The following is a 16,224-nucleotide window of genomic DNA, read 5'->3' as shown; positions in this document are numbered from 1 at the left end:
TTACTCCGCGGAATATTTGTGATCTTGTCCGCGTTGGAATATTCTCGTATTAGAATTCGCGCGTTCTGGGATTCGTAATAATCCACCTGAAACCTCAACAGGGTCCGGCTATGCTGTATCGCATACGGTATTCGATTTTCGCGCGACGTGTAACTAACTGTTGACTTCCCGTCGCGTTGAAGGAAAGCCTTGAAGACCTCGAATAGCTCTTCCGCGTAAGCAAGAATGAGTCTGAATTAGCGGACTCCAATACAACTTCGTGTCCGGAGTGGGATGGAAACGATTTCCAACCGAATCTCGATTCTGGTCGACGAATCTGCGCGATGTATTCCGATTTACTACTAATTTCGTTCCGTTTCCGAGATTGAAAATCGATTTCAATTTAAAAAAACTAGTTCGTGGGTAAAGATTTCCTTTGATCTACTAATTTGTTATTCTACGAAGAGTATACTACTCATGATAAATTTTTAAATAAAATTCCTAGTCCTAAATCGTGTGCAATCCACTTTCACGTTTTCCCTGGAACCAGATTCCAAAATCTGTTTCTGTGTCAATTACAGTTCTCATATTAAACTTCGTTTGAAGGACGAAGAATTGCCAAAACAGGATACTGTTTTTTACCTCCTTCCGGAGGAATAAGCTTTGTATGGGGTTGAAAATGTATTTTTGCTGGGCGCCAATTGAAACTCGCTAGCTCATAGGGATTGGATCTTAGGGTCGTTGGACACATTTCGAACAACCCAATACGCATACCACAGATAGTCAACTCGAGCAGGAGTCAATATTATTAGAATTCCCCCAATGAGGATTTGTGTACGAAGGGTAGGCAAACAGAGCATTGAAATGTTAAAGGGGGGGGGGGGGTGTTACTGAAATGACTGCTGATCAACTAAAGGCGAGGCTTGAAGGTTCAGTTATTTGAACCCGGAAACGATACAAATGAGAATTGGTGAAAAGCTTCTTACTCAAGACTGATCTTTCCAATAATGTGCTACACCTGAGGTTTAACATTTAACAATTTTATTAGTGACGTTACATAATGGGTACTTGCATGTTTAGTTCTTGTTTTCGGATCCGAATCCTAGGTGGTGGTTTTGTATATCGACAGCCCATCATAAAGGGGGGGGCTATCGGGGATTGCGATGACCAAGGGCTTGCTATTTGTCCGGTCTGTGCTTACGGTGACGTAGCACTTCAGTGTCCTTTCTTGTTGATCGACGGTAATGTGAGTCCATTCATGAACGATGGCGTGCGCTGCCGATTTCGGTGCTCGACGATCTTTAGAAGATGGCGGCCTGACAATGAAGAACAACAGGCTGTCGGGATGGATTGCGTCACCCAAGTCGAGAGACGGTTCGTACTGCACCAGAAATCTAAACGATGACCACGATTTTGGCACGATGCATTCACCGGACGCGGACCTTCCGGGAAGTCCATTCAGGGTACAGCAATGATGCAACACTCGGAAAATAATAGAAAGAAAAGGCCCTTTTACACGGACCTGACCACCAAGAATTATTACCCTGCAACGCCACTATTCCTAACCTCTAAGACTTTCTTCAGTGCTCACTCATAATTACCTTTTTCTGTTTTTGTTTCACTTGTCGTTTTATGTTACAGATATGTTCGGTATTCACATTGTGTTCTTCTAAAGTTTACGCTTATTAATTTTCAGAAGTAACTACATTAGGTATTTCTACTAACCATGATTTTTTTAGACTGTGGGCTCACAAAGTTGCTTTGATACAATGATGCAACGTATGGCGATTTTGCTGACCCTAAATTATTGAAAAATACACAGCACAAAGTAATTAACATTTCACCAAATAAGGTTTTGATTGAATTCTAACCTTGCCGATTTAAAACACTACACACGCGCGCACTACGATTCCGTTTGAGGATCAACAGCAGAAAGAGAGAATTTCTTAAGAAACTGGCTTTCTTATATAGGAAGCCTCGTTTCGCATAACTCACCATGTTTTTATGTTTTTGCATATCTGTTTGCCCAGCCTGTTGTACCACAGCACCATCTGTGGGAGAGTTTCGGTGCAACAGGGCTGTATGATGTTTTGCCTCATTCTCAAACTGCTCGAATCGATTCAACTGTCAAGCATAAGTAATAGGAAAGCCGAAACGCACACTTATTCGTTGACAAATATGTCGACAATGAGTGTGATGGGATTTATTGTTTTTGTTGCATGGTCACATTTAGAGGGGGGTATGGGTAAAAAGGACTTGTGGTGGAGCCAACAAGTAAGTATTGGAACACAACGGTTACAGAAAGGAGGCTTCCGAGCCTTTTGAAAGGAGGCTTCCGAGTCTCTTGAAAGGAGGCTTCCGAGCCTCTTGAAAGGAGGCTTCCGAGCCTCTTGAAAGGAGGCTTCTGAGCCTCTTAAAGGGAGGCTTCCTGAGCCTCTTGAAAGGAGGCTCTGAGCCTCTTGAAAGGAGGCTTCTGAGCCTCTTGAAAGGAGGCTTCTGAGCCTCTTGAAAGGAGGCTTCCTGAGCCTCTTGAAAGGAGGCCTGAGCCTCTTGAAAGGAGGCTTCTGAGCCTCTTGAAAGGAGGCCTGAGCCTCTTGAAAGGAGGCTTCTGAGCCTCTTGAAAGAGGGCTTCTGGAGCCTCTTGAAAAGAGGCTTCCGAGCATCTTGAAAGGAGGCTTCCGAGCATATTGAAAGGAGGCTTCCGAGCCTCTTGAAAGGAGGCTTCCAAGGCTCTTGAAAGGAGGCTTCCAAGGCTCTTGAAAGGAGGCTTCCAAGGCTCTTGAAAGGAGGCTTCCAAGGCTCTTGAAAGGAGGCTTCCAAGGCTCTTGAAAGGAGGCTTCCAAGGCTCTTGAAAGGAGGCTTCCAAGGCTCTTGAAAGGAGGCTTCCAAGGCTCTTGAAAGGAGGCTTCCAAGGCTCTTGAAAGGAGGCTTCCAAGGCTCTTGAAAGGAGGCTTCCAAGGCTCTTGAAAGGAGGCTTCCAAGGCTCTTGAAAGGAGGCTTCCAAGGCTCTTGAAAGGAGGCTTCCAAGGCTCTTGAAAGGAGGCTTCCAAGGCTCTTGAAAGGAGGCTTCCAAGGCTCTTGAAAGGAGGCTTCCAAGGCTCTTGAAAGGAGGCTTCCAAGGCTCTTGAAAGGAGGCTTCCAAGGCTCTTGAAAGGAGGCTTCCAAGGCTCTTGAAAGGAGGCTTCCAAGGCTCTTGAAAGGAGGCTTCCAAGGCTCTTGAAAGGAGGCTTCCAAGGCTCTTGAAAGGAGGCTTCCAAGGCTCTTGAAAGGAGGCTTCCAAGGCTCTTGAAAGGAGGCTTCCAAGGCTCTTGAAAGGAGGCCTGAGGCCTCTTGAAAGGAGGCTCTGAGCCTCTTGAAAGGAGGCCTGAGCCTCTTGAAAGGGAGGCTTCTGAGCCTCTTGAAAGGAGGCTCTGAGCCTCTTGAAAGGAGGCCTGAGCCTCTTGAAAGGAGGCTTCCTGAGCCTCTTGAAAGGAGGCTCTGAGCATCTTGAAAGGAGACTCTGAGCCTCTTGAAAGGAGGCTTCTGAGCCTCTCGAAAGGAGGCTTGAGCCTCTTGAAAGGAGGCTCTGAGCCTCTTGAAAGGAGGCTTGAGCCTCTTGAAAGGAGGCTTCCTGAGCCTCTTGAAAGGAGGCTTCTGAGCCTCTCTTGAAAGGAGGCCTGAGCCTCTTGAAAGGAGGCTTCCTGAGCCTCTTGAAAGGAGGCTTCTGAGCCTCTTGAAAGGAGGCTTCTGAGCCTCTTGAAAGGAGGCTTCTGAGCCTCTTGAAAGGAGGCTTCTGAGCCTCTTGAAAGGAGGCCTGAGCCTCTTGAAAGGAGGCTTCTGAGCCTCTTGAAAGGAGGCTTCTGAGCCTCTTGAAAGGAGGCTTCTGAGCCTCTTGAAAGGAGGCTCTGAGCCTCTTGAAAGGAGGCCTGAGCCTCTTGAAAGGAGGCTTCCTGAGCCTCTTGAAAGGAGGCTTCCGAGCCTCTTGAAAGGAGGCTTTCGAGCCTCTTGAAAGGAGGCTTCCGAGCCTCTTGAAAGGAGGCTTCCGAGCCTCTTGAAAGGAGGCTTCCGAGCTTCTTGAAAGGAGACTTCCGATCCACTTGAGAAGAGGATTCCGAGCCTCTTTAAAGGATACTCCCAAGCATCCTGAAAGAATGCTTCCGCACTTTTTGCTTTCGAGCCTCTCGGAGGGAGGCTTCCGAATCTCTTCAAAGGAGACTTCCGGATTCCGAGCTTCTTAAAACTTCGTAAAAGGAGACCCCCAAGCCTCCTGAAAGATTGCTTCCGAGCATCTTAAAAGGAGGCTTCCGAGTCTCTTGAAAGGAGGCTTCCGAGCATCTTAAAAGGAGGCTTCCGAGTCTCTTGAAAGGAGGCTTCCGCAGCTCTTGAAAAGAAGGTTCCGAGTTTCTTAAAGGAGGCTTCCAAATCTCTTGAAAGGAGACTTCCGCGCTTCTTAATAGCCCCTTAACACCATTATCAAGAGTTTATCAATAAGTGTTCATTGGAATTGTAATACATCCGCCATTGCGTTTTTTAACCCGAGGTACCCCAGGGGTATATGTACCACAGGTTGAGAACCGCTGTCTCAGAGAATCAAATTGAACAACCAGTGACGTAATTTACTACTATTTTCCAAATTTTAATTTCACTGATACCAATGTGAGCTAATGCTAAGGAACGTATGATGTAAAAAATCTCTCAGTTGCATTGATTATATTTTAGCCATACCCCCGTTTTTTTACAACCAAACATGTGGTGATAAGAATTAGAAAATTTATAAACAATATGTTATCAACGCATTGTACAATGGCATGCCCACAACACCTCCTCCGAAACATCAGCACATCTACTCACTTGTGATTCGAATCTTCTGCGTGCCACTCCGTCGTGAATTTTCTAATTTATTCATCTTGTCCTGCTGTAGTTCCAGCGGGGCAGCTGCTGCTTCCTACTGCTGGTCTCGACTTCACATTTATTTACCGCTATCACTACTGATATCGGCACGGCCTTCTCACCCTCTTGCTTCTCGTCGAAATCTTCTTTTGGATTACACTTCGCCCGTTCGTCTCGAATTCACCTACACAGAATATAACGACTTGGTACACCGACTGAACTATGTACTATCGTGAGATATCACAATAACAACACGATCACATGCACTCCTATGAACCTGTGGTTTTCCTTGATTTCAATCCCTCGGCAGGTTTTGAATGGCAACTATTTGTATCAACACCACTGTGATTCGAAGCAATTTTCAAATCAAGGTAACAATTTTTGCTAACTAAGAAATTGCTGCTCTAGTTAGTAACAATTTTTCGTATTCGAAAAACAATTCGGAACCTATACACGTTGGTTGTAGACACTTTTCGAACATAGACACTTCTGTGAAAAATAAAACCTAATTCTTCTTGATTCGATTGATGACTTGAACACAGATACTCGCTCGAACAATCTATACGGTGAGAACAACATACAGGGCGCCAAGACAAACATGCGGCTGTGGGACACAATCTCTTTCTTCGTTTCGTGTACGAGGAATTAAATTGCACACCCTTGCGGGCGGATGGTGTGGTTACGAGCACGCTGTTGCTTTACTACTACCAAAGGCCACCTCCAATGGTAGTGGTTTGGGAACACTGCCTCTCTCCACTTGTTTTATTTGCTTGTCGTCTGTCTTCGACATTCATCTTTTACAGCATGACAAACTCAACCAATAACAAACGGCTTGGCCGTGTGTTGTTGATTTTTTTTTCTTCTTTCTTGTGAGGTGCGATCTTCGAAGGTTGTCACTCTGCGATTGCAGCAACTGGCTATTGCTGGTTGATGACAGTGATATCTATTCTGTGATGGGAGGATGAAGCAACAGGCTTGTTTAGCTAGACCTGCAAAATAATAGAAAATGGAAAGATCTTTAGTATTACAAAATAATTCATTAGAATCAGCGCTTAGATTAGATACTAACATAAAATGAACAAATCAGGGATTAAAATCTGAAATTTCGGGAGCAATTCTCAGAAAAACTTCCAGTGAAATACTGAAGATAATTCAATTTTTAAGGAAATTGCCGTAGAAGTTATGAAAAAAAATCTCGAAAAAATATTCACTAAAATATTTTCGAAACGCTCTAGAAGAAATAAATCCAGAGAAATAAATAAAACAAAATATCAAAGAATTTTTTGACGAAATTTTCAGAACATTTTTGGAGAAAACGCCATGCATTTTTTTAAGTTTTATGAACGTAACTTTTTTAATTAAATTGTCAGTTTGCACTGAACGGACAGACAGACATGTGCTCAGCTCGTCGAGCTGAGTCGATTGGTATATAATACTATGGGTCTCAGACGCTTCTATAAAAAGTTCGTCTTCGGAGTGAAATGATAGCCTTTCGGTACAACTTAGTTGTTCGAGAAAGGCAAAAAAAAAGTTACCAGAGGGCTTCAAAATTCCAGGCATTTATTGTAAATTTTTACTTGAATTTTATTGCAGATTCTTCTAGAGTTTCTTTTGATTCTTGGCAGAAACTTGTTTGGAAACTACGAGTGATTTTTTAGAATTTTCACAGGCAATTATGTCGTACTTCAACGGAAAATTCTTTGGAATTTACGAAGGAAGCATTTTGGAATATCCAAGAAAAAGTTTTGAATGCTTCCGAGCCTTTTCCATTGGAGATTTTCTCCCCGGGTCCTCGGGAATTTTATCTTAATTTTGGAAATTTTTCGGAATTTACGCGAGGAATTCTTTGGACTTATAAGCAGTGGCGTTTCCCTAACCTCAATCTACCTGTGCACTGAGTTTAAATTTAAGGAATTGGTGTGCGGAAATGCCTAGAAAAACTAGAGTTTGATTAGTATAAACGACTCTGATAATTTTCTTTTCCATTTGGGCTGTCAAAATATCAAAATTTTCACTTTTTGGGTCAGTGCACAGGTAAAAAGTGAGGCACAGGTAAAAAGTGAGGTTGAGGCGACGCCACTGCTTATAAGCAAAATTCTTCGAAATGCCCATGGGAAATTCTTCGTAAATTTCACGTTAATTTCTTCGGCAGTTCTAATGCATTTTTTAAATTATCGATCGAAAATCTTGGGAATTTCAAAATAAATTTTTGAAAACTTCCAAGAGAAATTATTTGAGTTTCCACAAAAACATATTTGCAATTTTTGTAAAAAAAAAGTCTTTGTTGGAAATAACTCAAAATTTGCAAGAGAAATTTAAAAATATCGTAGGAAACCATTCTAAAATTCCACGGGAAACATTTCGGAATGTCCGTTTAAACTTAAAATTACTTTGGGAAATAAATCCAAATTTTCACGAAAATTGGGTCCTAAAGCCCTGCCTCGTTTATGGTTGCAAACGATACTGCATCGGTCAAGAATACTTGAACCGATGTTATACAAATTCTGGTAAAAGTATAAATCAGTAAAAATAATATTTTTGAGATTAAGACGTTTTAAGGCAAATGTTGGGCTGTGCAACATTTCAGAACGGATGAACCATCGGCCCTAAACGTCAGGCCCATATATTAACTGTCAAAGGTTGAGTCACGTGCCCTGATGTGGTGTTTTGCTAATGCGTTTGAATCATATCATTCCATACGTCAAACAAGACCAAAAATGTCGAGGAAGTATTTTTCATTTATTTTTAAATTTCAAATTAAACAACGTTCCTTTCGATTTTTGAAGCGAAACAAAGAATGACGCGTTCAGGATGATTAACTACATCTTTTTCTGAAAGAAAATCAAATATCGATTCTTCATTTTAGGACCCAATTACCCGGAGTTTTGAAGGGAAAACTTTTGGAATTTAGAAGAAAATTCTTGGGATTTCAACGAAATTGTTAAGCGGGATATTGCATTGAATTTTCAAGAAAAGCATCGGAATTATCACGGAGTTCTTTGGTTCTTTGGAGGAAACCTGGAAACTACCTGGAAACTTTTATAAGGTTATCAATCGAGAAATTCTACGAAATTTCCAAAAAAAATTCCACCTATTGGAAATTCCCGAAATTTCAACTCTAAATTTTTCGAAATTTTGATAATTTTTCGGTTTTTACAAATTTAAACCCGCGTTGATAATTAGAGGTCAGATTTTAAGCAGTGGCGCGCCGATGCAAAAGTGTCGGCGGCGGAGACACACACCTCTGGGAGGAATCGAATTCAATAGAAATTAAATTGATCAGCTTTGAGATTTGGTTTCAGGAGCTATGGACAAAGGATTGAATTTGATTTCATTTTAAATTGATTTTTGTTTTGTTGTATTTTGTTCAGTTTAATTTCGTTACAAAATTCGGATTTCGTTACAATGTTTACTTACTGAATTTGCTTAAAACGTGATTGATTTCCATATTTTTCCAATCACTTATGATGTTTTGTAAAATTTGGAGAAGTCTACGTAAACTTCAAGGAAGGGGGATGGGTTTCGGAAAAGTCTACGGAAGTCTACTAGGGAGGAAGAGGGGTTGGAAAATATGAAATTTCGGTCTACGTGGTTTGTGGATATCCTTCTAGTTGCAGAGAAACTCCTGTATGATTTTTTGAAGAAAGATAAAAATCCGTAGAAATACTAAAAGAAAACTAAAAACCAATTCGCGGAGTTAACCAAAAAAAATCCGGAATAATTGTCGAAATACTTTTCGATGGAATTCAGAATTTCCAAATGAATTCTTGAGTAATTTGCGGAAGCACCGGGAAAAACTTTTAAAAAATTACGAAGAAAATATCAAACTCACAGAATTTTATAAACTGAAAATTGTAACTAATACTTGTGACACATATATGATACCAATATCACTGTACAGCATAAAATCATATGTCTGTCACCCAGAATCACGCTGGTATCACGATAGCACGATGATTTCCGTACCCTGCCCTTCGACCGTTGTATTGTACGAAACAGAACATAATTTGTTGTTTTGAAATGTCAAATACGCCGTTTGACATATGAAATAAAAACAAACATTTGCAAGCTGACTGAGTAAAATTCGTTTTTCTGCAATTCCGGATGATATTTTTCACAACATTGGCAAAATAATTATTTGTAAGCTCATTATTTGCTACAATTACGCTCTGAAGATGTCTTCCTATTGATTTTGCCAGTTCTTTGGTTGTTTCCGGGTAGATCTACCGTCACTTCTGCATGATATTCAATGGTTTGAGTTCTGTATCGTGTAATTTCGAACATTTTGTGCAAGGATCCCATGGGTTTTAATTGGAATGAGGTCTGGGGATTGCGAAGGACGCGGGATCTTTAATTTGCCATTAGTCAGCATCTACTTTTTGCCTTTCTCGTATACTTAGTATACGTAAAGGCTATATGATCGCTCCAAAAACAAACTTTTTATAGAAGGCCCGGAGACCCATAGTGTTATATACCGATCGACTCAGCTCGACGAATTGAGGTGATGTCTGTGTGTATGTGCGTGTGTCTGTGCGCACCCACCCAAAAAAAAATTACTCATTTTTTCAGGTACTTATCCTTAACCAATTTACACGCAACAAGTTGCATTCGACGCTGAATACTCTACCATTGTTTCCTATTGAAAATTGAACAGATCGGACTATGGGCTCGGAAGTTATGGCCAAAGTACCATTAATTTTATAAAAGTGAGTGAAAAAATGTCACTAATTTTTTAGGCACTTATCCTTAACCGATTTAATCGCAACAAGTTGAATTCGATGCAGGATACTCTACCATTGTTTCCTATTGAAAATTGGCCAGATCGAACTATGGGCTCAAAAGTAATGGCCAAAATACTATTTTTATAATGCACGAGAAAGGCACCATCAACGCTAGGTGGATTAATCAGGGTTTTTAGATGGGAAGAATGTTTTGTACCGTTGTTTTGGACAAATTCGAAATTGGATCTATGACCCAATTGAACGGTGCTGGCTTTATCCTTCATAAAGTCGAAATGAATTGAACGATCAGTGCCGTTTGCACTGAAATCACTCCAAACCATAGAATAGAGTGATTAACGTCCGCAAAAATAATTGCCCTGCGGAATATTTGCTAGAACTCGCATGTTTCTGCTAAAATACCTATACGAAACTATGACGCTTTCATATCGATGAATAAACTGCTGACGCGACTGCTGCAATTTATTAAAAAAATATGGGTATATATTATGTAATACTCATAAGAACTATAGTAACAGTTTATGATTTCTATACATTTTGATGAAAAATATAGTTTTGGAAAGCGGTAGAACCAGTTTCAAAACAAGCTGTCAAATAGATACAACGGTGGAAAGAAAAGATGTGTCATCTTGTCACTGTACGCGTACAGCGTGATACGAAAATCATTGTGCGGAAATCATATGTCTGTCGATAGTATAACCAGGGCATATTTTTTAAATACATTTTCTGATGTGACTTCCTGAAATTCTTTTTAAAAATAATCTTTTCCAAAAATTGACAATCGAATTATTAAAATATATATTTATCGGAAAAAAAAACTGAAATCTAAAAAAAGTTTGATGACGTTAGTAATTCCCGGATGTTATAACAAAATGCCTGTGTATACGAAAATGAACATATGATAAATATAACCTGCCGAGGGCAAAGACAAACCTTTCCTAGGATATTGATTTATTACAACGTGTACCTATAGTTAACACTTTTTGTCAGATCAAGGAAACACTTGAGGAGTAACTCTCAAATTGGTCCTTGAAAAAACTTAAAGGAATAATCACCTTCTGGAAAAAATGAAGCATCTGGAGAATGATTTTTCTTGAAACAGAATATAATTTAAATCTACTGAAAGGCATTTTGAAGATTTTCAACATGGAACTTTTCAAGAAATTTGAAAATAATTCTTGAAGACTAATATTGAAAATAAAAATAAAATATTGAATATAAAAAAGGATCCAAAGCAAAAAAAATCAAATATACATACTTTATCTCAAATATTTGTATAATTCGTCCATAAATATATCTAAAAGTGCATGTAGTTCAAATTTGAGCTCACAAGTTTGGTACCAACGTTTAAAATTTTATAATTGCAATCAAATTGTAAATATTAGGTACCGTGTTATTGCTCTGGAATAATCAATTGCTAACGCACGTGACTTGAAACCTAAAAACTTAAAACAAACTTTTTACAAATTGTGCAATAATATAATTATCTCTCATGCTTGCGTACTAGAACGACTGGGCATTGACTAAACGTAAGAACAAAAATTATTATTACTAAAACGAAAAACAAGGCATCGAAAGGTATTTACCAGCAAAACGGTGCCGTTGCCGACCACAGAGCCAGCAGCACAATCACAATAAAGCCGCAGCCACGACAGTCGAAAAATAATGAAACAAAATCTCCCTTAACACTAGGCTCGCACTGTGGCCACTATTCTGTGTCGTCGCTGGCGGTGCGCGGAGCGGATTCCACTTTGGATTGCCACTGTGTGCGTGTGTGCAGCGGATCTTTCCGTTCGTTGCTTTCTCCCACTTTGCACCACTGGGCCGACCGACCGCCCGTCCGTCTCTTTGCTGTTGCTGCTGCTGCTGCTACTGATCCACTCCTCTCGGATCAATTAACATTTTCTGATTCCTCCTGCGTTCTGGGGACTGTTACCCCAAAAAGGTCACTTTTTTCCACCACAGGAGCACAAATTTGCACAACAAACTATCGCAACGTTCATTCCGGGAACTGCTTCCGTCGCGGTGGAACGGTGCCTCGATGGCGAGCGACAACGCGAGCACACGAAAATGAGGAGCAAATTTTTTCTCGACTGCAAAGAATGATGGACACTTCACTTTTGAACGGAGACGGCGACGACGACGACGACGGCTACTCTACCTGAGTTTGCGTGTGCATAGAAAGATGAATGAAACTACACTGACACTACTGTTGGGGTGAGGCGAGCCCAAACGATTGCGATGTCTGTCGACAACGAAGCAACGGGATTGTTTGTAGTTCGGCAATGTTCCGGCGGATGGCGTAAACAACAAAATGATGTGCGTTCACAAATTTACAGGTGTACTTCAAAATTACGATATTTTGATTTTTGCATTTAAAATTCTAAGTATTGAGATTTTCGGAGCAATTTGGGATAAACCCAAGTGCCTCATACCCCTGTCACTGGGCGAACAAAGCTTAAATATTCGGTTAGTTACTGAAAATAAATTCTATTTCGAGTCTCTTTAATCAAAGCAGGTATCTCAAGCATACCACACCGTTTTATTGCTGCATGCCCGCATAAGGGCTCATTCACAAATTACATAACGCATTAAGGGGTGGGTGCAAGAGTGAAACGGAATGAATTATGGCAAATTATGCTTGAACATGGTTTTCCGGCGAAACTGATACGGCTGATTCGTATAACGTTGGACGGATCGAAATCAAGTGTAAGGGTTGCGGATGAAATATCGACGTCATTTGTTACCTTAGATGGATTAAATCAGGGTGATGCACTCTCGAACCTACTGTTCAATATAGCGCTCGAGGGAGCGATTAGGAGAGCTGGTGTGCAAAGAAGCGGTACCATTATCACAAAATCGCATATGCTCCTGGGATTTGCGGACGATATCGATATTATCGGAATTGATCGACGCGCCGTGGAAGAGGCTTTTGCGCCTTTTAAGAGGGAGACAGCGAGGATTGGACTCACGATCAATACCAGCAAAACGAAGTACATGGTCGCTGGCAATCAACGTGGGTTCATTAGTGGTGGTGGTAGCGAAATAGTGCTGGATGGTGAAAAATTTGAAGTGGTAGAAGAATTTGTGTATCTTGGAACATTAATGACGTGCGATAATGATGTTACCCGCGAGGTGAAAAGGCGTATTGCAGCTGCAAATAGGGCTTATTACGGACTTCGTAACCAGCTTAAGTCCCGTAGTCTGCAAACGAAAACAAAACTCGCGCTGTATACTACTCTGATTCTTCCGGTGGCTTTATACGGCCATGAGACATGGACGTTAAAGGAGGCTGATCGGAGAGCTCTCGGAGTGTTTGAGCGTAAGGTGCTGCGGACAATACTCGGCGGTAAACAGGAGAACGGTATCTGGCGGCGTCGCATGAATCACGAATTGTACCAGGCGTATAAAGGGCTGGATATTATTAAGCTTATGCAACACGGCAGACTACGGTGGGCTGGTCACGTTGTTCGTATGCCGGAAGAACGACAAGCGAAGATAATATTTAGTAGAGAACCCGGAAGAGGCCGCAGGCTTCGTGGAAGGCCGCGTACACGATGGCTTTTTGCAGTTGAAGAGGACCTGAGGGCGCTCAATGTTCAGGGCGACTGGAAGCGATTGGCCCAGGATCGAGTCCAGTGGAGAAGGATACTCCATTCGGCGTAGGTTCATCGAAGAGCTGTAGCCCATCAAGTATCAAGTAAGTAAGTATTGAAAATATGATTACTATAACAAATGGTTTGATATGAAAATATGCTTATAAAATATTTTGAATTGTTTCAAACAATATAGGAGGTCGTCAGTTGCATTCTAGCAAAAATTCCGCTTGAGGTCCTTTCAAAACATTTTAACAACACCCACTACACCTGATGGTATAATTGTAATATTTCCATTATCTGGCGACAGGTGGTGTTGCTGCGTGTTTGTATCAATGTAATATTGCATATACACTACACTGCCAAAAATATCTGTATAAGATATATGTGTCGCTGTTATAAATTTTTGCAATAGCTCTACCCTAATATAATCGATAAATAACCACACATAAATTAAATAATTGCTAATACGAGACCACACATAAAGTTTATTTGGATATATATTTTATTATAGTAGCTCGCGTGGAGAATGGTTATGTGTGCGCTGATATACATCATAAGTTTAATCTATGGATTTTTGCCAATGAATATGTGTGGATTTTTAGTAGTGTAATGGTGTAAATAAAAGCAAATATACTCTATTATCAATATAGTCCACTCTGGCTGATTTGAAGAGACAATGCAGTAGCGCCGCGGTGTCACAAAAGGCAAGCAATGTAGTGAAGAGACATTCTGAGGGGTGCTTAAACGTATATAATTAAATGTGCAACACAACATTTCAAAATGATATGCTAGAAATCATCACCCCATTTTGATATCTGAGTTTAAAAATAAAATTTAAAAAAATGTAATTCAAATTTTCAAAAATTGTAAAATTCAAGACAAAATTTTCAAAACGACTTATCTGCTTTGGTAAACAAAAACTCAAACGACGATTTGACGAATCTGATAGCTCTCCCACGCAAACCAACACCATCAATGGGTAGGTGAAGGTTTCCGCTACCTGTTGATGGTGTTGGTTTGCGTGGGAGAGCTATCAGATTCGTCAAATCGTCATTTGAATCTTTGTTTACAAAAGCAGATAAGTCGTTTTGAAAATTTTGTCTTGAATTAGTTTAATTTTCGAAATAAACGCACCCATTGGCTATCGTTTTTAGGCGTTAGTTGCCTTTTGTGACGCAAGATGGTGTTGATGTGCTGTCTCTTGCCTAATATATGGGGATTTACGAAGTGGACTATATTGTTAATATACTATATTTGATAAAAGTCTAAACAAACATATTTTCATTTTTATTAGTTTACAAGTCGTAAATATACAATAAATAAGTCAAAACATTTTCCGGCACTAAGCCATATCTTCCCTCCGTTTGGAACGCATATCGGTCAGAATCAACATCGCTAATTTCGCACTTCTGAAAGCCATTTCCTATTTTGCGGAGTCCTCCCGCAGTTTCAGTCTACACAAATTCACTGCTTTAATTACAAAAAATTTCTTACAGAGCTATTTCACTGCAAGGGAAACGACACAAGCGAAAAAATAACCCAAAAAAGACTGCATATTCCGCAAAAACAACGGCATATTTTTTTGGGGGGATTTTGGCGTCTTTTCCGGGATACTTTGCTTGGAAAAACTTGTGACGTCCTGTTTGCTTTCCACAATGAAATATCAACACCATTCTATTGACGAGCACACTTATGTTCTTATTTTGCGATACTGCAAACGAGGCATCTCCTCCGGTGAGACACAGAGAACAGACATACAAGTCCGTTCTCAATCGTGTGTAAGGAATTTAACGGACGTTTTAAAATGCAACACAAGTGGCAATCTCGTGGAGGCGCTGACATCGCATAGTTTCTCTCATCAAGAAGCTGTCAAAATTTTAGGCGCCACCACCCACCATGGATATAAACAACAGATCCTCCTCCTCACTCTGGTTTCAATTCCATATATGATGTTTCTTTCTCACACTAACGCACGCGATTTCTCTGCCATCAAGGAGCACATGGTTTGTTTTGTGATGAGGGAAGATCCATTAATTACGTAACGCCAGAACGATCATGTATGATCCCTCCTCTCCCCAGTTACACTTTTTGTATAATTTATCTAGAATTTTTACTGAATTTCACACCTCAGGCAACCCCCTCACTCCTCTAAGCGTTATGTAATTTATGGATGTTCCTTGAGATGTTTCGTTGGTGAACAGCAGCTACCACCTCTGCCTGTATTTTCAATTCTTTTGAATCTTATGAATCATCGTCACAGCCAGCAGCGAAGCATTAAAATGATGAAAAGGCCATAATTTGTGCTCAAGTATATTTATGATTTTTCTATCATTCATGTCCCTTTTAGTATTTTAATTCGGGTTATGTATAAAAATCTAACTAGCGTTTCCGACAGTGAATAATTGCCTCTTATCGGACAGTAATTTTAACTAATTTCAATCGGAACATACTATTATAAGCATATATTTATACACCAATATGGGAAGTGGCTATATCAGAAACTCTACTTGGCAATACAATCATATTACTTGAAGGTACGAAAATGTGTTTGGCTGAATTCGTATTTTAACCTTATTGGTTCCATAGTGCATGAAAAATAAACATCAACAGTTACCATGTGCTGGAAGAGGCGGCAAGCTTGGTATCATTTCGGCGCGCAATGTTTATTTGGTGGAATGTGACAGCTAGTACGCACGACGTCATGAAAGACACCTATAGCGCCACCAAACAGCGTATTGCCACAGTCAGTATTCTAACGTACTTTGATTTACACAGATTTTTGAGTGAAATTTGTTCTAGCCTGGATGTCTCTTATCTGTGGGTGAGATTATCGTTTTCGATCATTTCTGGTCTTTTTCAATTTCCACTAGATTACGTTTAAGTTTTCCAGCGTGCAAAAACTTTCATTATCCGTTTGTACATGTCGTCGAGTGGCGGGTCTACGGGTCTACAAAAAGGAACAACCATTAAAATAAATAATATTACACAGAAAATCCCAGTTTCTTACATTTGTACATATACTTATATATAAATTAATT

General features: G+C 40.2%; 1 protein-coding gene and 1 long non-coding RNA gene across 2 annotated transcripts in view; both read right to left on the bottom strand.

The window, feature by feature from the left end:
• LOC134224306 (E3 ubiquitin-protein ligase SMURF2) overlaps nucleotides 1-11,723 on the bottom strand; it is a 97,137-nt gene extending 85,414 nt beyond the window's left edge. The window contains exons 1-2 of the mRNA XM_062703639.1: nucleotides 11,174-11,723; nucleotides 4,810-5,837 (exon numbers count right to left, since the gene is read on the bottom strand). Coding sequence (XP_062559623.1) covers nucleotides 4,810-4,864 — 55 coding nt within the window. The 5' untranslated portion in view covers nucleotides 4,865-5,837; nucleotides 11,174-11,723. The remainder of the gene's footprint in view (nucleotides 1-4,809; nucleotides 5,838-11,173) is intronic.
• Nucleotides 1,004-2,202, bottom strand: LOC134219753 (uncharacterized). Its single transcript, XR_009981653.1, has 4 exons — nucleotides 1,851-2,202; nucleotides 1,705-1,778; nucleotides 1,581-1,648; nucleotides 1,004-1,501 (listed from the first exon to the last, which is right to left on the bottom strand). It is a non-coding gene; the product is annotated as an uncharacterized LOC134219753 (long non-coding RNA).
• Nucleotides 11,724-16,224: the final 4,501 nt, after the last annotated feature.

The sequence above is a fragment of the Armigeres subalbatus genome, chromosome 3 (genome assembly GCF_024139115.2).
Source record: "Armigeres subalbatus isolate Guangzhou_Male chromosome 3, GZ_Asu_2, whole genome shotgun sequence".
NCBI lineage: Eukaryota > Metazoa > Arthropoda > Insecta > Diptera > Culicidae > Armigeres > Armigeres subalbatus.
The sequence above is the reverse complement of the archived record's forward strand: the minus strand, read 5'-3'. Positions and strand labels throughout refer to the sequence as shown.